Here is a 25095-nt window from a genome sequence, read left to right as displayed (position 1 = left end):
TGGGTTTGGTTTGGTTTGGTAGTGTGTTCTAATGATGAATTTCACTGTTTTGCTTTCAAGTTCAGTTCTGATTAAATATTTATAGACTGTGGATTTACCATAAACTTTACCCAAAGAATATGGTCTTTATCCTTGGCTCCTCTTAAACCTTGTAATTTCCCCAGTGACTGGAGTCTTCGTTATCCATGACAGCTCCAGACCACATCTGAGGGTTTGTGTTAATGGTATCTCTAGAGTAGGGGCTGGCTAGCCAGAAAGCCCCATCGGTTCATATCAGCCCAAACTGAGGGGCTGGAGATTTAGTTCAACCACATGGCAATGATTCAATCTGTCATGTCTACATATGAAGACCCCAGTATAAAACTGCTAGACCTGGAAGCTCCATGAGCTTCCTGATTAATGTTAGATATTAATGCACAGGGGGTAGGGGTGGGGGGGGTTGCACCCTTTGAGACATGAAAGTTCCGCTTTGGGATCCCTCCCAGACCTTACCCAATGTGTCTCTTTATTTGTATCCGTTTTCCTAGAATAAAACTGAAATCATAAATGCAGTACTCTCCTGAGTTCTATGAGTCATACTAGCAAATTACTGAACCACAGGGAGTTAATGGGAATCCATGAATTTATAGTTAGCAGGTCAGAAGTATGGAGAGCCTGGGGACTCAAAGCTTATGGCTGGCATCCTAATTGGGTAGAAGGAAACTCCAAATTTGCAGCCCACAGGTAAGAAGTGACTGTATCGTGGGGACTCCTAAGTTTGCAGCCAGCATCTGAAGTCTTGAGCAGACTTGGCAGTCTGGAAGACTGTGCCTTTTAATTTGTGAAATCTGACCTAGCTCTGGCAGTAAGGGTCTCAGGAAGAAGTACAGCATTTACACAGTTGATTTCAGAAAGGCCATTTAGATTAAGAGTTAGCTGGTATGTGTCAAAGACGGCACCCACAAAGAGATACCCATAATAGTTGATGTCAAAACAGAATGAATAGATTCACTCATATACCTAATAGGCCTCTGTGGCAGATTATGTATTGCAAAGATAACCACAACAATAGCTCTCTTCCCACATGCTCTTCCATGTGCCCCTGCCACTTCTCCATCAAATTTAATAACCATCTCCCTGAATCTGGGCTGATCTCAGTGACTCATGTGACTAAGAGAATGTAAAAAAAGTGAAGTGATATTTCAGGCTTTCAAGACTATAGTTCGTATAAAGCCATGTAGAGACCACATGGGCTTCTTGGGGCACCTGCTCTTAGGATGCATACCAGCCATTATTCTGTGAGAAACTAAAGCTACAGGCAGAGGCCACGTGAAAGTGTTCCAGTCGAACACCCCAGCTGAGAGCTCAGCTGACTGCCAGCATCCAATGCCAGCCATGTTGAGCATTCATTCCATGACTCCAACCCCAGCCACTATCTGACTGCCACTTCATGAGAGACTCCATGCAAGAGCTGTCCAGTTATTAACTCATAAACTATATAAGATAATAACTTGCCATTAAAGGCACTAAATTTTAGAATGGTTTGCTACGTAGCAATAGATAACTAGAATAGCTTCTAACAAAGTGTGCTAACAATTGTTAGCTTTGAAGGGTACTAAATTGTATTGTTTAGAATTGTTTGGGTTTTCTTTTCACCTTTATTTAAAAATAAAATGTAATTATAATATGTACAACAAATCAGCTTCATGTTTATGAACACAAATTAGAAAAAGAATCAAGTGTACAAAGTCGTTTCATGAATTTCATCACAGATCACTTTCCTCAAAAGCACTTTGTTCTCTGGCCTCCAACCTCTCCAGCATGCTCCTGTCTCTAGTTCTCTCCCACCCTGCTTTACGCAGTAAAAGCTTACTCATCTTACAAATCACAGCTTAAACACTGCTTCGACTGAGAAGCTTTTTCTGACACAATCACACTGTCCCTCAACTGCTCCCCTACATCAAGCTGAGCTCAGAATCTTTGGTATTACAGCTGCAGACTTAAATATCTAACTAAATGTGTCAGACAATAAGTGTAAAATAGCAGTTTAACACCTACGGAGCACTACTTTGTGGTTGATGCAGACAGTTTGGCCCAAGAATCTGTGCTCTTAACCACCACATGATAAAGCTTCTGCACTAATCACCTCTGTTCAGTTGTGTGTGTGTGTGTGGAACTGTGTATCTCCCTGTCTTGAAGACTCCTAAAAGCAGGGTTCAGGCCTACATTGCTCATCTTTGGCTCCCCATTTCCTATCCATGACCTTTGAAATTTGAGAGAAAGTATTATTTAGCAACTACTGTTGCTCTCTGGTGACTAATGTTAAAACATTTTCATTCTGAATAGTGCCTAAAATAGTGCCTTCAACATGGCAGATGCTTAATAAGTCACTGAGCTAAATATGAAAAACACACTTCTCACTGTTGGACATGAATTACTATTGAGAATAACTGAATAATTTTGATTACAAAGTTCATTATCAACTTCTACATATGTTCCCTGGAGTTTGTTTTCTAACTGGAAAATATACATGCTTTCATAAAATTTACTTCTCAGAAGTATAAGACTGTAACAAGGGGAAAAATACACAATAAGTAGTGCTGGGAGGAGAGAAGGATGGGAGGAAAGAGGCAGATGGCAGTAAACGGCAAGTGTTTTTTTTAAATATACACTAAAATAAAGTCTACCAATGGTTTCATCACCTAATACTGTCGTCCTGCTTAGCTGTCACTGAGTCAATTCCAAATCATGGTAACCCCATGTGTTACAGAGTAGAACTGCTCCACAGGGTTTTCTTGGCTATAATCTTAACAGAAAGGAGCCCTCGGGGCACATTAGTTAAGTGCTCAATTGCTAATGGAAAGGCTGGCATTTCAAACTCACCCAGTTGCTCCACAGGAGAAAGACCTGACAATCTGCTTCCATAAAGATTACAGCCAAGAAAACGCTGCCACACAGGGTCGCTGTGAGTCGAAAATCAACTCGAAGGCACCTAACCACAACAACAACAATCTTAATGAGAGAAGATCCCCTAATACTAAGGGTATTCGATTCTTTCTCTCAAAAAACTTCAAGGCCCCATTTTAGTATTTTTAAACGTTTTGTAAGGCATATCCTCTCGTTTCCTTATCTTGAGATGGGAAAAGAAAAAGATAGGGGCCAAGAATAGGGTCAAGGACAAGGAAAGAAGAATTATCTCTTACCTTCCCTGTTTTCCAATCCAAAAACAACTGTTTCTTTTAACTTATCATTTGATAGATGACCACAGCATAAATCATGCTATTGCAAAAATCATCGAATAGCAATATTTCCTAGGGTTAGTTTTTCAAAGTCAGGGTGTAAGGCAGAAACTGCGGTTAATCAGTTTTCCCTGATTCCCAAGTTATTTGCTGGAGAACATATTAAGCTATCTCTCAAACACGTTCAGTACAGCTGACTTTTCTTCAACTATCAAAGCATAACTGCTACTTTGAGCATCAGTTGAAGAAGTTGGCTTGCACATAGGACTATGTAGTACAAAATATACACACTCTAAGAAAAATTACACTCAGTGTAATTAGGTATTCATAACATAAAAGTAGAAACTGTAAACTGTGAAAACAGCACACATGAGCTCACTAAATGGACTGCCATTTAGTTTTTTTTAAGGGAAAAAATCTTGAGGGACAAAAATATATATATACATTTAAATCCACTAAGTTAAACATGCCTATGATGCAGATCAATTCTACAGTTAGAGGATCAAGGTAAACTAAAACTAGTAATTTTGCCTTCCTGCATTCCCCTTCTAAAGAATAATAAAATTTCAAATTTCTTTGAATGGTCCTGAGTAAATTTCAAAAAATGTCACTGAATTATATATAGACTTCTGTCTACTTATAGGAGGCCCATGGATGGTGCAAGTGGTTTGTGCTTGGCTGCTAACCTAAAGGCTGGCTATTCAAACCCACCCAGCACCACAGGAGAAAGGCCTGTTGATCAGTTTCCATAAAGATTACAGCCAAGAGAACCCTGTGGAGAATTTCTACTCTGCACACAGGGGGTCGCAATGAGTTGGAGCCGACTCGATGCAACCCCATCCGCTTCTAGGTATGCTTTTGTACAGTTATGATACAGACAGCTCAGCATTAGGTTCCAATCAGATAGTGAGATTACCTGAGAGATCTTTCCATTAATGAGAGAATAAAAACAGAAAGCAAGAACATTTAATAATATTGTTGGATAAAAGAGTCAATATTTATGACATCTTATGCTTTATAAAACTTTTTGAAGTCTCTTATTTCAAATATGTCCCATCTTTATATTTCATTTGGAAAGTACTTTAATATCATATAAACTAGGTTTAAGCGTGATAAAAAGGTGTTCAGATACTTAAGTAATGCTAAATTAATAACATTTAGATCAGTTTTTCAAAATGAGAATACCACCTCTTTTTCATCCCCTTCACAGGCATGACAGAATAAAAAGACATTTTCTGAGTGTACTCCAAATATAAAAGAAAAATGGTAAAACAATAATAATTAAAAAATAAAGCACAACTAATAAATACGCTTGCACAATTAACCTCTAATCACCCATGAAGTGGGACAGGAAAAGTAGAAAGACACTAGCAGTAAGTTTCTATATAGGTACACTACTAGGTGTTCAGGGCAGATATAAAGTCTTTGTAGTGTAAGACTGTTCAGCATGTTGTATCTGGGTCCCTGTCTACTCAATGTCACTAGTAACCCTCAGTTAGTGTGACAACAAAAATCATACCTAACCAAGTAATACCACCTGAGTTGAGAACTACTGCTAGACAAAAAAGGTAACGTGATACAGTAGAGAAAGTATATGCAGGATTTGAAGTCTGACAGAGCTCATCTGTAAGATGGGAATTACGTTTCCTTACATTATTGTTGGCTGCTGTTAAGTCAGTCCCCAACTCATGACAAGCCTGTGTGTACAGGAAGAACTACTCCACAGGGTTTTTTTTTGGCTGTAATCTTCAAGTAAGCAGGTCGCCAGGCCTTTCTCCTGAAGTGCCACTAGGTGGGTTTGAACTGTCAACCTTTAGGTTACAGGCCAATCGCAAACTGCTTGCGCCACCCACGGTTCCTTTCCTTAAAGAATCCTAAACATGAATCAGATTTCTCATTTGCAAAATGGGAAAATCAACAGTACCTACAGCTGTTGTGATGATTAAGTAAAAGATGTTTATAAAGCACTTAAACTGGACCTGGTAAATAATAACCAATCAATAAATACTGACTCTTACTCTTAAGATCGAGCAAAATTTCATTCTGTTATACATAAGGTTGTCAGGAGTTGGAGCCAACTTGACGGCAACTAACAATTCTTCTTCAGAGAATAGCCAAATTAATCTAGAGAACAATTATAAAATTTTAATTTGTTATTGTAAATACTGACCTTTCACAATCTATTTTTACATATAACATAAATCAATAAAAACTAAGAGGGAAAAGCTATTTATTACGTGAAGATATGTTAAAGAAAACTACCACTATCATTCTGAATGTTCTGTTGATTTCTAAACAAACAGAGGCTGTTCAGCCCATCATATGACCTAACTGGCTGAGCATTCTTTTGTACTTACTCATACACTGGAACTGCACACTAAAAATCATGTGAATATCTTGAGAAGTCAGAAAAAATTTTCTAGACATATTTTTAAAGTTAAGTCCAGCATATTCAAACACTTCAGGCTTAAAAGAAAAACCTATAATTTATATAAAGCAAATAGGGGTTACATCTACTAGGTTTTCTGTGATTGATACAACAATTAAAAATTATTAAATATTTTGTTAAATTATCAAATAATTATAAAAGTATGTCAAATACTCTACATGCCACTAGTCAAAATTGATGCTAAACTAGAAATGATTACTAAAGTTGTCAACTTAACAATCATCGTAATACTAATGGATATTAAAAGAAATACATTTCTAAGATCCACGGGATATATTTAGGAAAAATTACAAATACAGAAGTACATATAATATGTAACTCCTTTTGTAAGAATGGGGGAAAAGATATATTTGTATTTCAGTAAAGAAACAACGGAAAGACACAAAAGAAGCTAATAAAAGTGGTTTCCTAAAGGTGATGGACGTGGGAAACAGGAATAGCAGACAGACTTTTCAATGTTCACCTTTTTATTTAAATTTTTGAGCCTTGTGAATATATTACCTATCTTTTAAATAAAAATAGAAAGATATATTTTATGTAAACATATGTACTTCTTTAAATAAACAAATACACGTACATATGTACTCGTGGCTTAAAGAACAGGGAAGCAAGGTTTTTTTGCTTGCTTGTTAAGAGGAAAAATTGAGGAGTGTTTTTTAAACACTACTTGGAGCTCTATTTCTGGGCCACAGTTCTGAATGAACAAAATTTCACAATAACAACTTTTTTTTTCCTGCTTAGAATTTGAGATTGTTTTCCAAGCTACCACAAGTCTAAAACTGAAAACTCTTAAAAAAAAAGGGGGGGGGGGGCAAAAAGGATTTTTAAAAAATAATTTTCTTAAGGAAAAATGGTTCAAAATAATACAAAATTTTATTTTTACACTAAATAATTCAATAATATATTAGTGGTTACAAATCATTCTGATTTAAAACACACACACACACACCTTTCTGAAAGTAAAATAGTTTTCTGAACGTTTTCTACACTACCCTTGAATATGTCCTCTTAAACAGATTTCTACACTTTATAAAATTTGAAATTTACAACAAAACAGCATGCTAGCTTTTGAGTAACTTAGACTGTTGGCTAGTACACAAATTACCTTATGAACTGTATGTCAATCCACTACCTTCCTTATACTTCAACCTACCCTATCTAAACTTGTCTTAGGAAAACTTGTCCCCTTTCCCCTCTCACTCCAATTACATGTCTGTGTTCTCCAATGCACATCAGGTATCTAGAATACTTTACTGACAACCTACAACATTGTCCAATACTCTTAACCTGTCATCAGAATCCCATACTATCTAACTAGGTTCCCAGATAACATAAACCAGACCTGTATAAGTTCTCCATATAAACTAATTATAAAATGATTAATTTTCTTAAAAATTTCTCCAACTTTTTAAAAAATTGTTTCAGCTATTCTAGTTCCATTGCCTTTCCATGTAAATTTTTGAATCAGCTTGACTACAGACACTAAAAAATTCTACTGCGATTTTAATAGGAATCATATTAAACTTACAGATCAATTTGGAGAGAACTGACATCTTCATTGTGTTGAGCCTTTTCAACCTGATTATGGTATGCCTCTCCTTTTACTGAGGTCTTCTGATTACTTTTATTAGCATTTTGTAGTTTTCAGCATTCAGATCCCATATTCTAGCTATCATTTTTTTGAAGCTAATATAAATGGCATTTTATTTTTAATTTTGATTCCTAGTACATAGAAATATGATTATTTTCTACAAAAGTTGTTCACTGACATTGGCTACATACTTCTCAATAGGTGAACATTCTCATTATTTCCATTCTGGTTGTTCTGTTTGTAAAGATTTTTTTTTTTAATGACATATTAAAAACTCTACCTTCAGTATCCCACAGTTTACTGCTCCCCTGAAAAGAACCTTAATGATTTTCTATTATTAAGCTGGTCTGAGACTATAACCCAATTCTGTAATGTTTATCCACTAGACACAGTAGACGCAGTGCTTTTGTTGTTGTTGTTAGGTGGCGTCGAGTTGGTTCCAACTCACAGCAACCTTATGTACTACAGAACAAAACAATGCCCAGTCCTGTGCCATGCCTAAAATCGTTGTTATTCTTGAGCCCACGCTGCAGCCACGGTGTCAATCGGAAGTAGACTGCCATTGAGGGTCTTCCTCTTTTCCGCTGACCCTGTACTCTGCCAAGCGAAATGTCCTTCTCCAGGGACTGATCCCTCCTGACAACAGGTCCAAAGTATGTAAGATGCAATCTTGCCATCCTTGCTTCTAAGGAGCATTCTAGTTGTACTTCTCTCAAGACAGATTTGTTCATTCTTTTGGGAGTCTGTGGTATATTCAACATGCTTCGCCAACACCACAATTCAAAGGTGTCAATTCTTCGGTCTTCCTTACTTGTTGCCCAGCTTTCGAATGCATATGATGCGAATGAAAATACCATGGCTTGGCTCAGGTGCACCTTAGTCTTCAAGGTGACATCTTTGCTTTTCAACACTTTAAAGTGGTCCTTTGCAGCAGATTTACCCGATGCAATGCATCTTTTGATTTCTTGACTGCTGCTTCCATGGATGTTAATTGTGGATACAAGTAAAACGAAATCCTTGACAACTTCAATCTTTTCTCCATTTATCATGATGTTGCTTACTGGTCCAGTTGTAAGGATTTTTGTTTTCTTATGTTGAGATGTAATCCATACTGAAGGCTGTGGTCTTTGATCTTCATCAGTGCTTCAAGTCCTCTTCACTTTCAGCAAGTCAGGTTGTGTTATCTGCATAACGCAGGTTGTTAAAAAGTCTTCCTCTAAATCTGATGCCCCATTCTTCTTCATATAGTCCAGCTTTTCAGATTATTTGCTCAGTTTGTCATACTGTGGGAGACTGCATTGCTGTAATTCTGGAAGCTATGCCACCAGTATTCAGATACCAGCAGGGTCACCCGTGGTGGACAAGTTTCAGCTGAGCTTCCAGACTAAGACAGACTAGGCAGAAGGACCTGGCAGTCTACTTCCGAAAAGAATTTGCCAGCGAAAACCTTATTAATTAGACAAAGTGCTTATGGCTCACAATAATGTTAGGGTTCTAAGAAAATGTTTTAATTGCTTTTAAAATAAGAAAAAAATGAACTCTTAGGTTGAAGAAAATGGTTTAATATCTAATATTAATATATATGTCTATATAACAACAGTCATAAAATATTTTATTTTTTATGGAGGAAGGGGCCTGTGAAGACAAAAGTACTTAGGGCACAGAGAAATCAAAATGTGACCTTGATTACCATTTGCTTTATTATATTATCAAGGTACAACAAGAATATAAAAACACAACTCAATATGTATCGCACTTTTTAAAAAGCAATCATACATTTAAGCTAATATTGAAGGCTTTAAATATTTTTTAAAACTTCAATAATAGAATGGTATCTCAGTTAATTAAATTTTTTAAATAATTCTATTAACAGAAGTTGTAAAGAGTAATCCCATTTACACAAACACAGAAATACTTGATAATTAAGTTAATGAGGATTTAAAAGAACTATAGAATAGTAACTGTTAAGGGAGGAAAAAAATAAGTGTAAGGGAAAAGGCAAAAAAGGAAGAAGAGAAGGAGGGAGGAAGGGAAAAAGCACTGATTAAAAGAACAAATAGAGCCACTCCTCACTACTTAATTTAATAAAAATGAAAACGGCACCTAAGTAAATTCATAAATTTAATACAATGTCACATAATATTCCCAAAGGATAACTCAAATTTTAAGAAATATACTGATAGTGGGCATGTTTAATTAAAAATATTTTTAATAATATATTAGTATATGTAAACCTATCGATACTGAATAAAAACAAAAAAAATGACAAATGAAAAAATTTTTAAAGTGACAAATTAATAAATTATTAATATGTGAGGAAACAATAAAATAGGGAAAGAAGTAACTAATAAATGCTTCTGGTATAATTGTGTTAATGTAAAGAAAAACAAATTGATCTCTATACCTTCATTACGCATCATAAGAATTTCAGATGGGTTACAAATTTGTTTTTTAACTAAAAAAAAATAGAACATTCTAATAATTCAAGCAGCCGATCAAGTGATTATAGAAAGTGTCTACAAAATGAAGACTACAAAAGTAAAGATAAAATGAAGACCAGCAGAGTGAAAAGGGGGAGGAGGGATTTTGCAACTGGAATGCTAGATAAAAGCTGTTTGTCTCCAACAAACAGGGATGGATCTAGGTTGATATCCAGTCCTCAAGAGACAAACTGTCACAAAATATGACCTTAATCAAAAGCAGACAGAGTTGCACCCGTTTAACGTTTAACCATGTGCCAGGTACTATTCTAAATATATACACTAATAATTTCACAAAACAATCCCCACCAGGAAGTAGGTACGATTTTTCTTCTTACGCAACAAACTAGCAAACTAAGGCCCAGAGAGGTAAGTAACTTCCCAACGTGACACAGCTAAGTGGTGGTAGAGGATTTGAACCCCAGCAGTCTCACTCCAGAGTCCGTGCTCTCAGTCACTCAGCTATGCGGTTCCTTCCTGTATACAACAAAAATTCATGGTCCTTTCATTCTACAAATCTAAGTTTACTAGATATAAATGACTATATTACAAGACAGAAACATGAATAAGAATGCTTTAGATAAGATTGTTTCGGGGATTCAGAGGACAGTGATATTATTTTCAGTAAAGGGGATAAGAAAATTTTTTGTGGAAAAGGTGATCTCTAAATTGGACCTGGAAGGATACGAAACACAGAGGTAGAAAATGGGAAAGGAAAGCATTCCACACTGAAGGAACACGATGAGCAAAGACATTAAATTAAGATAGGAAAGCACTGGAAAATCAAATACTTGAGTTGAAAAGAATGATATGTAAGAGAGAAGTTCATGAAAAATAAATCATTCAGAGGAGTAGAGAGTTTAGACTTAATCCAGTATGGAAAGTAGGGAAGTAACATGGTTACTTACAGCTGTTAAATGGCAACTGGATATAAGAATTGGAAAGAAATGAGACTGAAATGGAAAGAAATGTCAGAGGTAATTCACTAGCCTAGGCATGGTAAGGTATGTCTCAAGTAAAGCGAGGCCAACAGAAACAGAGAAAAAGGAATGGATATGTGGCACACAGTGGTTTACTAAAATTTCAATTAAATTAGTGAACTAACAGGGTCAGAGAGAACAAGATTTAATATACTAAAATGTAATGACCACAAGGATGAGGCCAATTTAGGAGAATCTTTGGGGGCCTGACAGGGGGTACACACTAGAGGCCAAAAAGGGCTAGCATGAACGGGGGGAGAAAGGCAAACTACTCCTGCCTGATTTGGCACATGATTAAGTATTTAAGGAGACTTTACTACATCAACCTTTTCAGAAATATTATGAAGACAATTCAGTAACAAAATAAATGGGGAGGTAACTCTGAGGTTTTAAGTGCAAATGACAGAATAATCTTGCCACTAACAAATACAGGAAACGCAGGAGAAAAAACAGGTTTAAAACAAGAGACATGAGTTCACGTTTCTAGATGGTGAGATTAAGGTCTATATAGTATGATATCGAGAAACAACGCTGGGTCCACAGGACTAGTGCTTGGGTAAAAAGAATCAGCTCTGAAGATACAGGTGTCACCACATACGATACCTGGAAGTTGTGCGTTTTCAAAAGAAAAAGTGTAGACAACAAAAATGGGCTATGGAAAGTTTAAGGAACATCTATATTTAGGAGGGCAGGAGGAAGTGCCAAAGAAGTATCCATCAAAGGGTTAAGATTACCACTAGAAGAATTAAGTATAATATAGCAGTGCTCCCTAACTCTTTTAACATAACATATTCAAATAAAACAATAATATTCATTTGGCACAATGGGGTGAACAGGACTGCTAACAGCTAGATGTTATAAATCCAGGACTTAGGGAAATTATTAATTCGTATACCAGTTAATCCACTCATGACAATGTACAGAAAGCACTGTAATCTAGGCCAAAAGTTCTGGTCTCTACTTCCCTAATCTGTCTCTCAATCGTCACTGCCGCAGATGTGATGTGAAGGAAAACACTCAATAATCATGAAACTTGGTAATTAAGAAATCACTAATGACTCTAAAAATGAGTGAAGAAAGCCAGATTTCAGGAAGTAAATATGGAAAGTAAATATGGAAAAGGGTGATTAATTAAAGAACCAACATTTTTACCAGTCATGTTACCCTAACTAGTTATAAAAAGTAACCTAAAAGGCATGATTTTTCAAGTCTTTCTAGCAAAAACATTCTCTTTTTAAATTAAATTTCAATTATAATATACTTTACCTTCCTAATCCTTGTTTTCTTCTTGGTTATAAAAAGGAAGAACAAAAATCCTTTTTTTAAACTGCAATACTTACCCAGTGCGAGACTGACCAACTTTATCACAAATATCCAAAATGAGGCCCCAGTCCTCAGCGGTATTCATCTCACTGGTTGCTTTCTCTACAGGTTGTAAAAAGAAATTACAAAAACATTATAAAACAAATCTTCAAAAGGTTTATAATCACTTTCAAATTACCAAACTATAATATACCCAAGTATCAATACTAAATCAGGATGTTGCTGTTATTGTTGCTAGGTGACAGAGTCGGCTTCCATGCACAAGTGAATGAAATGCTGCCCAGGCCTGTGCCATCCCCGTGATCAGCTGTGGGTCACACTGTTACGATCCACAGGGTTTTCACTGGCTGATTTTCGGAAGTAGATATCTCGGCCTTTCTTCCTGGTCCCTCTCAGTGTGAAAGTTCTGCTGAAACCTGTTCAGCATCACAGCAACAAGCAAGCATTCACTGACAGACGGTGGTAGCTATGCATGAGGTGAACTGGCCAGGAAGTGAAGCTGCGTCTCTCACATGGAAGGCAAGAGTTCTATCACTGAAAATAGTTGCCAGCTTATCTGATTATGAGATGTTTAGGCTCACTCTTTAGAAAGGGAGGCTTGCTCTTCTTACCTGTAACAATTATTTTCCCCATTCACAATTCAGTTGGCTTTTACTTATTGTAAAAAATAAATCATTGGTTTTTCTATATTAAAAAAAAAAATGTTTATATACAGGTATACCCTCATGTGCAAATAGAAAGATTAAAATAAGTTTTATTTTTTCCATCTAAAAATCGTTGGCTATACTTGCCAGTAAAGGAACACAGGATAAGCATGCTAAAAACCAAACCCATTGCCATCGAGTCAATCCAGATCTCTATCATCATGTTTTAGATAATTATTTATTTTATTTGAGATGGTTTCTTGTGGGGGTGGGGGGATGAAGGAATGAAAACCAAACTTTGACTGAATATTATCCCTTAAAATTTAGAAAATTAAAAACATCAATAGAGGTATAGCAGACCGAACAAAATTATCTAATTTAGCTCCTACCTTAATTACAATAGGAGCCCTGGTGGCGCAGCAGTTAAGAGCCTTGGCTGCTAATCAAAAGGTAGGCAGTTCGAATCCACCAGCTGTTCCTTGAAAACCCTACTCTGTCCTACAGGATCACTATGAACCAGAATCAACTCAATGGCAATGGGTTTTTGGGTTAATTACAATAAAGGGCTTTTTTTTTTTTTAAGGCAAACACACAAGGACAAGAACATTAGAGGAGATAACAGCAACAGTATCTGGAAAGCTGTGTAACAAGATATGCATATGGTAAGCAACTTAAAAGGCTCAGGAAATGTGAACCATATACTGGCAGTAAGAAAAAAGGCTTAAGAACAAACCCGTTTTATATCTCTGAATTCTCTAAAGGCTCAAGAACTGGTAACAGAAAAAAATTTTTGGAATTGAGGATGAAGAGGAAGGACAGCTTAAAGTTAGGGGATTGGATGAAAGCTGTTTGGGATTTAGGGAGGTCCCTACTTCATCTTCCCTACTCAAGGTCATTAGTAACTATCCCCCACAACCCTCTCGCCCCGAGCAAGAGTGAGAGTTTGTTTTCTAGGAGTCAAGCAAAGTTTCTCTGAACTGGGGAACACCTAGCCACAATTGAGACATGGATACCAAAAATAAAGGAATTATGCAATTACATGGAAACCCAGGTGGCGTAGTGGTTAAGTGCTACAGCTGCTAACCAAAAGGTCGGCAGTTCGAATCTACCAGGTGTTCCTTGGAAACCCTGTGGGGCAGTTGTACTCTGTCCTATAGGGTCACTTTGAGTCGGAATCCACTGGAAGGAAACAACAGCAACAATAAAAAAAAGCAATTATATGAATGTTGAGACCTGCTGTGTAAAAGAGTTAACACAGCAGGCCTATTATCCTTTGAAAGGTCAGGTGGCCCTTGGCTGGTGTCTGGGAACTTGGATTTCAGGAGGGTTCCCACCATTCCCATAACTGGTAAGAGTGGCTCACTGAGCCTAAACTGCTAGTGCTGAACACCAGCTTTCCTCCTGTGAGTCTGGAATTTGAGTACGTGCTAAGCAGACAGTGACTACATGATCTACCCGCAATAAAAATCCCGGGCACTAAGTCTCTAATGAGCTTCCCTAGTTGTCACAACTCACTGCTGGAGGAATTAAGTGTATCCCAAGTGACTTCACTGTGAGAGGGCCCTGGGGAGCCTGTACATAGGTTCCCTCCAACTGTGCCCTTTTTCCTTTGCTAATTATGCTTTGCATCCATTAACTGTAATAAATCACAGCCATGAGTATGACTACATGCTGAGTCCTGTGAGTGCTTCTAGTGAATCATTGAAACTGGGGGTGATCCTGGGGATCCCTGCAACACCTACCCTTCAAGAAGCCAACCTATATTGATCACCCACCATCCCCATTCAGACATTCACCTTCAGGCAAAACTTCTCTGGAAACTCTAAGTCAGTCCAAGAGGAAAGACCGAAAGATGATAAAGATAGTATGTGGGGGGAGGGACAGTGGAGGTTCCACAGGCCCACCCCAAAGCTCAAAGTCAACAAGGCCCAACTTCAAGATCAGAGCTTCCAATCTGCTTTGTATTTCTCCGGTATGAACTACAGGCAGATAACCAAGGATTATTAGCTATCCGAGAAAATCACCTAACATAAGATAAGGGACAATTAAAACAAACATAGGAAGGAAAAAAAAGAAAAAAAAAATTTAGAAGAAAGAGAGCCTATGTAGGAGGAAAAAAAACTTCCAAAAAAACTATCATTAATATCTTCTGAAATGACAGCTGTACAGAAGTGCAGGGTAATCAGTTTTGGCTGGAGTACTGTAACTCAAATTCAAACATCACCAAGATCCTCCTAATATTCTCCTTTTTTTAACCTGAGATGGACTGGGCGAGGGGTGGGGGGGAGGGAGTGATGGTCTATACCAAAATTCTTATCTTTAACGACTGGCGTTATGGATTGTGTCCTCCCAAAAAGATAATGCTGAAGCCCTAACCGCTACACCTGTGACGTGACCCTGTTTGGAAACAGGGTCCTTGAAGATGTTATCAGTTAGGTTAACACGAGGTCATACTGGAGTAGGATGGGTCCTAATCCTATATAACTGGTGTCCTTATAAAACAGGAGAAGACAGAGACAAGAAGACAGGGTGCCAGGCCCTATCAAAAGTAGCTTAAAATGTAAAAGAGAAAAATGAAACCAGCAGGTAAAAGCCTAAATATAAGACAGAAAAAGTGTCACAGAAAAAATACAGAGCCCTAAGCAAGCTGAAAGACAGGTAAAGAGCCTAAGCAAGGCAGAGAAAAGTTTCAGGGAGTATTCTTGATATGTTTGGAAACTAAGACAGAGAGAACAGGAATAACAGTGAACTCCTCTGCTTCTATTTAAGTGAATCAAGTCAAGAGTAAAGTTACAACACAGAAAGAGAAGTATAATAGAGAATGTAGCCTGGCTGAAATCTAGACTACTTTCTAAAAGGTTGGAATAATAGGAGAGAGCCACACTAAAATCTAAAATACCAGGTGAAATGTTTATATTAATCCAAGAAACGTCAGAGAGCCAAGAAAGGGTTTAAAATAAGGGAATAATCTGATCAGAGCCAGACTTTTAGAAAGAATTAATCTATTGCCAACGTGTAAGAATGATTTGAAAGAGGGAAAAGAGAAAAACAATAAGAAACTAATACTACTCAGGAAACTAAATGGGTTGCTTAGAAAGCAAACGTGGAAATGCTGTTCAATTTTTTTCTGGCTGGAGTGTACACCAAAAGTATAACTGAGTCAAACAGTTGTAGAACTGTTCAAGCCTCCATATTATATTGTAATGTCCTTAAAAACAATAACAATTTCTACTTTGGCAGTATTTTCAATATCCATGCTCTCAGCATAAGCACTTAATAAATGCTAAATCTAATCATGCATCTGCAATATGAATCCATAAAAGTTATAGAAACACATAGTCCCATTGCCATTGAGTAGATTTTGACTCATAGTGACCCTATAGGACAGAGTAGAACTGTTTTCTCCCGTGGGGCGGCTGGTGGGTTCAAATCGCCAACTTTTTGGTCAGCAGCTGAGCGCTTAACCCCTGTGCTATCAGGGCTCCTTAGAAACACACAGTAAAACAAAATCAAAACCAAAACCAAACCCAGTGCCATCGAGTCGATTCCTATTCACAGCAACCCTACAGGTCAGAGAAGAACTGCCCCATAGAGTTTCCAAGGAGTGCCTGGTGGATTCAAACTGCTGACCCTTTGGTTAGCAGCCGTAGCATTTAACCACTACACCACCAGGGTTTCCAGAAACACACAGTAAAGACCTTTAAACGTACCTAGTTCAACCAAAGACACAAGCTACCACCAATGACTGCCCTGACAGGGAACAGAACAGAATTCCTGACAGAGCAGGAGAAAAGTGGGGTGCAGAACTCAAATTCTAGTAAAAAGACCAGAGTTCATGGTCTGAGACTAAAGGAACCCCAGAAGACATAGCCCCTGGACTCTTTGTTAACGCAGAACTAAAACCATTCCCGAAGCCAACTCTTCAGACAATGATTAGGCTGGACTGTAACACATAAAACGACACTCATGAAGAGTGTGCTTCTTAGTTCAAGTAGATACACGAGACAAAATGGGCAGCTCCTGTCCAGAGGCAAGATGAGAAGGCAGAAATGGATACGAGCTGGCTGAGTGGACATGGGAAATCCGGGGTGGAAAGGAGGAGTGTGTTGTCATATTATAGGGATAGCAACTAGGGACACATAACAATGTGTGTATAAATGTTTCTTTGAGAAACTAATTGGAACTGTAAACTTTCACCTAAAGCACAATAAAAAAAAAAAAGTATGTAGTTGAATGGTGTTCAAATTTTACTTTGAAATGCAGACATACTTTTCAAAAAAAAAAAAAAAAACATCCTAAGAGAAACTCAGTATGTAAAGCAAATCCAAGCAGAGCTGCTCTGATTGAGGAGTCTGAGAGTCCTGTCCCACAGGCCTTCAACCCCTCTGAGATAAAAAAAAAACATTGAGAGTCATCTTAATCAACGTCCCCTAGTCTAACATTTACTTTATTTTAGAAAAGGAAAGCAAGTTTTTACTTTGATCTGGTAGTGCATTTAATGGACTATGCTCAACTACTAACCTAAGGAAACCCGGGTGGGGTACTGGTTAAGAGCTACAGCTGTTAACCAAAAGGTCAGCAGTTTGAATCCACCAGGAGCTCCTTGGAAACTCTATGGGATAGTTGTACTCTGTCCTATAGGGTCGCTTTGAGTCGGAATCGACTCGACAGCAACAGGTTTGTTTTTTTTTTAATCAAAGGTTGGTGGTTCGAACCCAACCAACGGTGCTGTGGAAGAAAGGCCTGGCAATCTGCTTCCATAAAGGTTACAGCCAAGAAAATCTTATAGAGCAGTTTTACTGTGTAATACATGGGTTGCCATGAGTCAGAATCAACTTGACAGTAACTGGTTTGGTTTGGTTTTACTGACTGGTAACCAAAGAACCTGTTTTTGGAAAAATCACAATGCATTTTTTTAAAGGAACATACTTAAAACCTAAAACCTAACACCTATTTAAAAACTTATTAAAACATAACTATTGAAAACTTAATAGTTAAATAAAAAATGTCTGGCCTGTGTCTGAACTAGTATAAACTGTCTGTTATCATAATTAATATGCTCTTAAAGCTTCTAAATTAACAGCATACCCAGGAGTGTCTTGTACAGATGTTAGCAGCTATAATGCTCTATAAGCACTTACGAACTACCTTCTTTACTTTCCTACACATAAGTCAGATCAGCATCTGATTCAAACTCATATATATCAGAAATGCAACTCATCTCAGAGCTCTAAAATTGTTCACATAATTTACTGATGTTCCCCAAGATCAACAAACGCAATAGCACAGCTCCTTTTGATTATAAAACAAATATTTTTAAAATCAGAAAAACTATTAATAGCAGTTTAACATGGTTTTCTGAAGAGCAAATGAACTCAAAAACAATTATTTTCTAGGCAAAAAATAGGGTTTGTGGGAAAGAGAAAGCCAACAAACAAAATACATAACAAAGCTTCATAATGATCTCATTTTTTTTCTGTTTGCCCCCAATACCTTTTTTTTTTTTTTACTGTACTTTAGATGAAGGTTTACAGAACTAGCTTCTCATTAAACAGTTTGTACACATACTGTTTTATGACATTGATTAACAACCCCATGACATGTCAACACTCTCCCTTCTCGACCCTGGGTTCCCAATTAACTGCTTGGTTGAGTTCTTTATCTCTTCATTTGACACTTAGGGTTCCAGGACTGATATCTGCCTCTGTTTTACTTAATTTTTGGGGTCTTTGCTGTGAAGGGACAGCGTGGTGCTTCTGTTTATAGCGCCATATTGGCTTGGCCTCCCATATTAATCTCATTTTATCCTCAGGCTATCCTCACACTAACTCTCAAAAGGGATTTAGAAATTTGCCCAGCAGTAATCAGCAAATGTGCTGCAAAAGACCTCTTTACAGTATGAAGAAGTAAAATGCCACTTTGAAGACTAAGTTTCTCCTGACCCAAGCCACGGTATTTTCAGTCACCTAATATGCAAACAAAACCTGGACAATGAAAAAAGACTGAAGAAGAACTGATGCATTCAGATAGTGGAACTGGCAAAGAATACTGAATATATCAAGGACTGCCAGAAGAATAAACAAATCTGTCTTGGAGGGAGTACAGGCAGAGTGCTCCTTAGAAGGAAGACGGTGAGATTTCAACTCGTTTACTTTAGACGTGTCATCAGGAGGGGCCCAAGTGCTGGAGAAAGACATCACACTTGGTAAAGTAGGGGGTCAGCAAAAAAAAAAAAAAGAGGGAGACCCTCAATGAGATGGATTGACACAGGGCTGCAACAATGGTCTCAAACACAGTAATGATTGTCAGGATGGCACAGGACCGGGCAATGTTTTGTTCTGTCATACATAACATAGTTCCCTGTGAATTAAAGCAAACACCACTGCACCTAACAACAGCAGCAAATCACACACATAGCCTCATTTGAATTTCAAGAGTCTTCTCCTTGGATTGGAGAATTTTTTCCGATAAGCAGCTACTTTTAGTTTTCTCAAGATTTAGGACTGCCCACGGGAGGTGGGAAAGGCTGACAAGATGACTGCCCATCATGCTCAGGCTGAGGGGGAAAGGACTGGAGATTCAATCAGCTTGGAGATTAACAGTTCCTTAAGAACGACCATTAAGAAAAACAAGTCTTAAAGCCATTATCCTCTTCTTGAGATTACTGGAGACAATTCTTCAGAAAGTCTCATCAAATGTCCCTGTCTCTCCTGGTTTTTGGAAATTGTATCTACAACAAAGAAAAGCAATCTGAAGCTCTGTTAAACAGAAAGAGAAGCAGGTATCAAAGGAACACCATGGAAGCACCTCAAAGAAGAGCACAAAATAGAGATGATAACCTAAAAAGCATTAGAAAGAACAGCTTTCAGGACAGGTGAAATAGGAAGAGAAGAAAGAATAGCACTTCTCAGTAATCCAGCCAATATCAGACCTTAACATACCTATATTCAGAACTTTTTAATTTCTCAGAGTATGTTTTGACAGTAACTCACTATACACCCTAGAATCTGAGTGGTCCCCAAAGGTACCACACCTATTTCTAACTTTATTATAAAAGGAACTAAGATGCTTATGTTGCTTACTATATGCCCAGTTCTATGCTAAGTGATTTACATGCCTCATCTTAAAAAAACACTAATGAGGACTAATGAAGAAAAGGATATGTCAGGCCAGAGAAACCACACCAGTGGTGCAAAACCAATTAAGTGTGAAATATGTCTTCAGGAAAGTGATGGAAGGTGAGACTGGAGAGGTAAAAAGGAGCCAAATGCTAAAAGGGCTTACATGCTACGCTGAGAAGTTCAAATGACGTGAAAGCTGTAGAGATTTGCTGAAATATTTTAATCGGAGGAGTCATAGGATTACATTTATATTTTAGAAATATCACTGTCAGCAGCCTGGAAAATGCCTGGCACAGACTTGAAGCAAGGAAAACAGAGGCTCACTAACAGTTGCAGTAAGAACAGAAAGCATGGGAGGGAGGGATGAGTGGATTCAAGAACTCTCAGGAAAATAAATACAGACTACTGCAATACCAGAGTCCTTGAGGGCATATTCATCATGCCCTCATAGTAACCGAAACACCAAACCCATTGCCATCGAGTCAATTCCAACTCATAGCGACCCTACAGGACAGAGCAGAACTGCCCCAAAGTCACACTGATGGTAAGCAGCAAACCTGGGATTTGAATCCAGCAGTGTGGCTCCAGAGTCTTGAATTCTTAATTAAAAAACCCAGTGTCCTCGAGTCGATTCTGACTCGTAGTGACAGAAAGCTAAATTGCCTCCTAAGACTCCAAGGGAAAAAAGAGTCAAAAGAGAAGTGGCTCTAGAACTGAGCCTCAGGGCAACTGACATTTGGAAGTCACAAAAAAAGAGAAGCAAGAAAGAGACTAATAAGGAGCTAAGCAGAAAATCAAAAAAAGTTTGTTGTCCTGGAAGTCAAGTAAATACTGTATATCAAAAGGAGTGCTAAGACATTAAGAAAGAAACAGACTAGAAATCAACCTTTGGATTTGGCAAAATGGAAGTCACCAGGAGCTGTGAAAAAAAAGCTTGTTGAAATGAGCTATTCTTACAATTCAAAAGTTGAATTACAGCAAGAAATATGATGTTCAAAAAGAGAATCATTTATTCAGTAAGTATTTATTAATAATAAATTAATAATTTGTTATATTAAATGTTAGTAATAAATTAATTATAATTAATAAACTGAATGTTTATTAGTGCCAAGCACTGGCCTAGATGCTGGCGATCTATCAGTGAACAAAAACTAAAAAAACCAAACCCAGTGCCGTCGAGTCGATTCCGACTCATAGCGACTACAGGACAGAGTAGAACTGCCCCATAGAGTTTCCAAGGAGCGCCTGGTGGATTTGAATGGCTGACCCTTTGGTTAGCAGCTGTAGTGCTTAACCACTACGCCACCATGGTTTCCATCAATGAACAATCCTCATGGGGCTTACATTTAGTACTGTGTTTCGGCATTTCTTTCGGGAAAAAGCAGCTGCCAGCATTTTTCTTTACATGAAAAGTCATATAACATAAGTCAGTGGATTTCTGATTCACAGTTTCAGTGTATGAATAAAGCTCAGGATAATTAATTTGGTAGAAGTGCAACTATATACAAATAATTAGTAATTATAACATATGAGTCAGTGGGAGTTACTTTAATATTGAAATATTGGTGGACAAGTGTGAAGGAATTCTGTCAAATAAATTCTACATACAGCATTCTACAGGCTATACTAGTACCAGGTTTAACATAGGCACCTATTTGACTCTGTCCAAGGATCATTTACTGACAGTCTCTTTAGGGTCTTCTCAGACTAACCTACATGGTATGTCAATACATGGATCACGAGAGAATTGATCCAAAGAGCAAACATGACTAACTTGAAAAAGTAAACTTTTCTGGAACAAAACAACATCAAGAAACTTATTGTCTAGCAGGCGCAACTGACATTTTCAATTTAAGGAACATTTATTAAGCACTAATATGTGGCAATCTCTAAAACAGCCAAAGGACATGAGATAAGCTACTGCCGTCTTTAATGCTAAATAATTTGATAAAGACAAAAAGTTGTTACAGGAGTTTGGGAAAAAGTAGAAATTACAGTGGGCTACAGCAGAGGGTCTCAACTGGGAACGATTTTGTTTCCCCAGAGGACATTTAGCAATGTCTGGAGAATTTTTTTTTTTTTTTCATAACTGGGGGGCACTGGCATCTAGTGGGTAGAAGCCAGGAATGCTACTAAACATCTTACATTGCACAGGACAGGCACCCACTACAAGGAATTACCTGGTCCAAAATGTCTATAGTGCTGTGCTGTTGAGAAACCCTAGGATAGAGTAATCAGGAAATGATTCAAGTAAAACAAGTTGGATTTTGAGTTGGTCTTAAAACATGAGGATATGTAGAAAGGTAGAATAATAGAAGCAAAAGCACAAAGACAAGAAGGAGCCTGTGCTTGAACTGGGTGGTGCAGGTAGGGAAAAGATTTGATGTTTAGAAATGTACCTGAATCCAATGGAAATGCACATTCAAAAAGTCAGTAGCTTATATGGAAACCAAACTTACTGGATTCATTGAGACTATAGGAGACCCCTAAAGTTTTTAAACCTTCAACCAAAACTATCACATGAAGCCATCATTACACTAAACAACAATTTAGCTCAATAAATAAAGAAGACTTGTCTTGAGCACTGCACTCTTAAAAAGAATCACCTATATGAGTTCAAAGTGACAACAGTTAATCTAAAGCACAGGCGACAACTTTAAGGAGAATCTAAATTAATGGTGATATAACAACATAGGTAGAGATAGTAAAAATGGTGACACTGTGAAATATGTAACCAATGTCACTGAACTGCACATGTAAAGACTGTGAACAGATGTATGTTACGTATACTGTCATCAAAAAAAAAAAAAAAAAGTAGAACAAACAGGTGATTAGGTAGTTGGTAGCTAGATGATATATGGTTATGAAAACTAGATAAAGGTGCTAGAGACAAATGACACAAGTATTAAGAAGTTGTTTTAGGCATATGCCATAAAGATTAATGTAATGAGGTGTAAAATTGCTTTAGAGCAGCAACCATGTCTTGGTCATCATCGTATCTCTTGTCTCACTGAGCACTGTGTCCCATAAATAGTGTATGCTAAGTGTTTATAAAATTAAATGCAATTTTCCAATTAAATATTTATTATTATTATTTTTGTTAGGTGCCGTCAAGTCTGTTCTGTATCATTAGTGATGACTAAAGTTCCATCCACTGCTGAAATTCAGGATATCTTTTTAAACTAGGACAAAAAAAAAAAGCTATCATTTATTGCCAACTATATAAAGGCCCTATAGTAGGGCCTCTACACATATTATTTCATTTAATCACAGAACAGAACGATGCGTTTTGCCCCACTTCAAAGATGAAAACATCAGGACTCAGAGTTTAAGTAACTTTGGCAGTGTTAAGATTGAACCCTTTTCTAGTCTTAACCCAAACCTCCAAGCTTCAGTTAAATGCTCTAAGTGTTAAAAAAAAAAAAAGTAAACTTCAACACCCACCTTTCATAATTAAAATATGCAAGGATATATAAACTCCATAAAGTTTTACTTATACATCTTTATGTTCTAATTATTAGTCTCCTTAAGGACATGGTATTTGGCACACTTCCACAGTTGTATGCCAAGGTTAATTCCTACATACATTCAAATCATTCCAAAATTCTCTTCCAGGAAACTCAAACTCCCGTAATTATTTCCTTCAGATCAGAATGATTATAAGCAAAAAGTTGGCCCATTTGAATCTGTATGATGAAACCTAATACAAACGATTCAGAAAATGGCGAAAAATCGGCATTTCAAATTCCTTTCCAGATTCAAGGTCCTCTTCCATACTCCTTAAAGTCCAGAGACCTAGCTTAAAAAAGGCACCAAAATGGGTCAGGTCCTCAACACTGTTTCAGCTACTGCCAAGTATTTCATCTTCATCTCCTGCAACGTTTTCGAGATTCTACCCTTAACCAGAAGAAGCTCCCTCCTCCAGATACAGTTACAAAAGAGATTTTTAAATCCTCTAAGGAACCTTTTATTATACTGAATATAACAGGAACTGACATGGACTGGATATACCATGTCTGTCTTAGAAGAAGTACAGCCAGAAAGCTCCCTGGATGCGAGGATGGCGAGACTTGTCTCGCATACTTTGGACAAGTCATCAGGAGGGATCAGTCCCTGGAGGAGGACATCATGCTTGATAAAGTAGAGGGTCAGCGAAAAAGAAGAAGACCCTCAACGAGATGAACTGACAGTGGCTGCAACAATGGGCTCAAGCATAACAACGATTGTGAGGATGGCGCAGGACCCGACAGTGTTTCGTTCTGACGTACACAGGGTCGCTATGAGTCGGAACTGACTCGACTGCACCTAACAACAAGGAACCTTACCTAAAATACTCTGCTAGACCTAGGCGTTTAACACTTGTCCAGGTAAACACTTTGCCACAAGGCTATAATCCCACTCTTGCCGGTTCTTCCGGAAGCACTGTTCCGGCGCCAGATGCTCCACCAGCTGTTCCTCCCAGGCTCTCTACACCAACCCCTTAAGCAATGCTTTCAATACCCACAGTCCTACCTCAAGGCCTATTTCGCAGTCTCTCTGAGTCCCATCCTAAGAGGATGCGCCAAGCCCACAATCTTCTCCAAACTGTTAAGGAAGCAGTCTCTGGACAGGGGAAGACCTCGGCTCTGGCCTGGGACTCCAAAATAAATGCAGAGAGCGGGCAGAGCGGGACTGCAGTCTAGTGGGGGATGGACATGGAGCGGCAAAAGCACTTACCAACATCCTGATCGAAAGGATTGGTGGCAAAGAGAGGCATCTCCACTGCGTGCCGAGGTGTCCACGGGACTCCCCCTCGACACCACGGGAGTCAGGGCGCGAAGCAGGAAGGAAGACTCCTCAGGCAAAGACAGCAGCAGAGGCGGACTCTACAGGGTCGGCGACAGCTCCTCCTCTCACCCACCCCCAGCAACCGCGGCAGCGGCAGCGGCGGCGGCGGCAACAGCGAAGAAGCCGAGAAGGCCCCGCGCGCGGAGCATGCCGGGAATCTGAGTGCCCTCCCTGCTGCCTGCCTGGAACCCGCCCCGCCAAATCAGGCCCGACCAAGCGCCCCCGCCGCCTGACTCCCCTTTTTGATGAGTCACACATAAGAGTGGGAGTAATGCCTGTGTTTTCTGTTTTTCCCTTAGTCGGGATTCTCCGCATGGGCGGGGTCCTCCGGGCGCGCCGAAGCCAACAAGCTCCACCAGGAGTCAGTCAGAGACTGAAGAGAAAGAGAATAGCGTTTGGGTTGAGCGATCACGTTTTCTTCGCTCGCTCTGTCAGTTGTCAAAACCTTACAGCCCCTATGGA

At 38.3% G+C, this 25095-nt stretch overlaps 1 protein-coding gene across 2 annotated transcripts in view; it reads right to left on the bottom strand.

Moving 5' to 3' along the window:
* Nucleotides 1–24760, bottom strand: part of STAM (signal transducing adaptor molecule) — a 74029-nt gene extending 49269 nt beyond the window's left edge. Inside the window, exons 1-2 of one of the 2 annotated variants that reach the window (XM_003410562.4) lie at nt 24523–24760; nt 12059–12143 (exon numbers count right to left, since the gene is read on the bottom strand). In XM_003410562.4, coding sequence (XP_003410610.1) covers nt 12059–12143; nt 24523–24562 — 125 coding nt within the window. In that variant the 5' untranslated portion in view covers nt 24563–24760. Of the gene's footprint in view, nt 1–12058; nt 12144–24522 lie in introns of those variants that run through there. The other variant, XM_023548888.2, reaches the window with a different exon arrangement.
* Between the last annotated feature and the right edge of the window lie 335 nt (nt 24761–25095).

Source organism: Loxodonta africana, chromosome 4, assembly GCF_030014295.1.
Source record: "Loxodonta africana isolate mLoxAfr1 chromosome 4, mLoxAfr1.hap2, whole genome shotgun sequence".
In the NCBI taxonomy this organism is placed as follows: Eukaryota; Metazoa; Chordata; class Mammalia; order Proboscidea; family Elephantidae; genus Loxodonta; species Loxodonta africana.
Note: the sequence above shows the minus strand (reverse complement) of the source record. Positions and strands in the feature narration are given on the sequence as shown.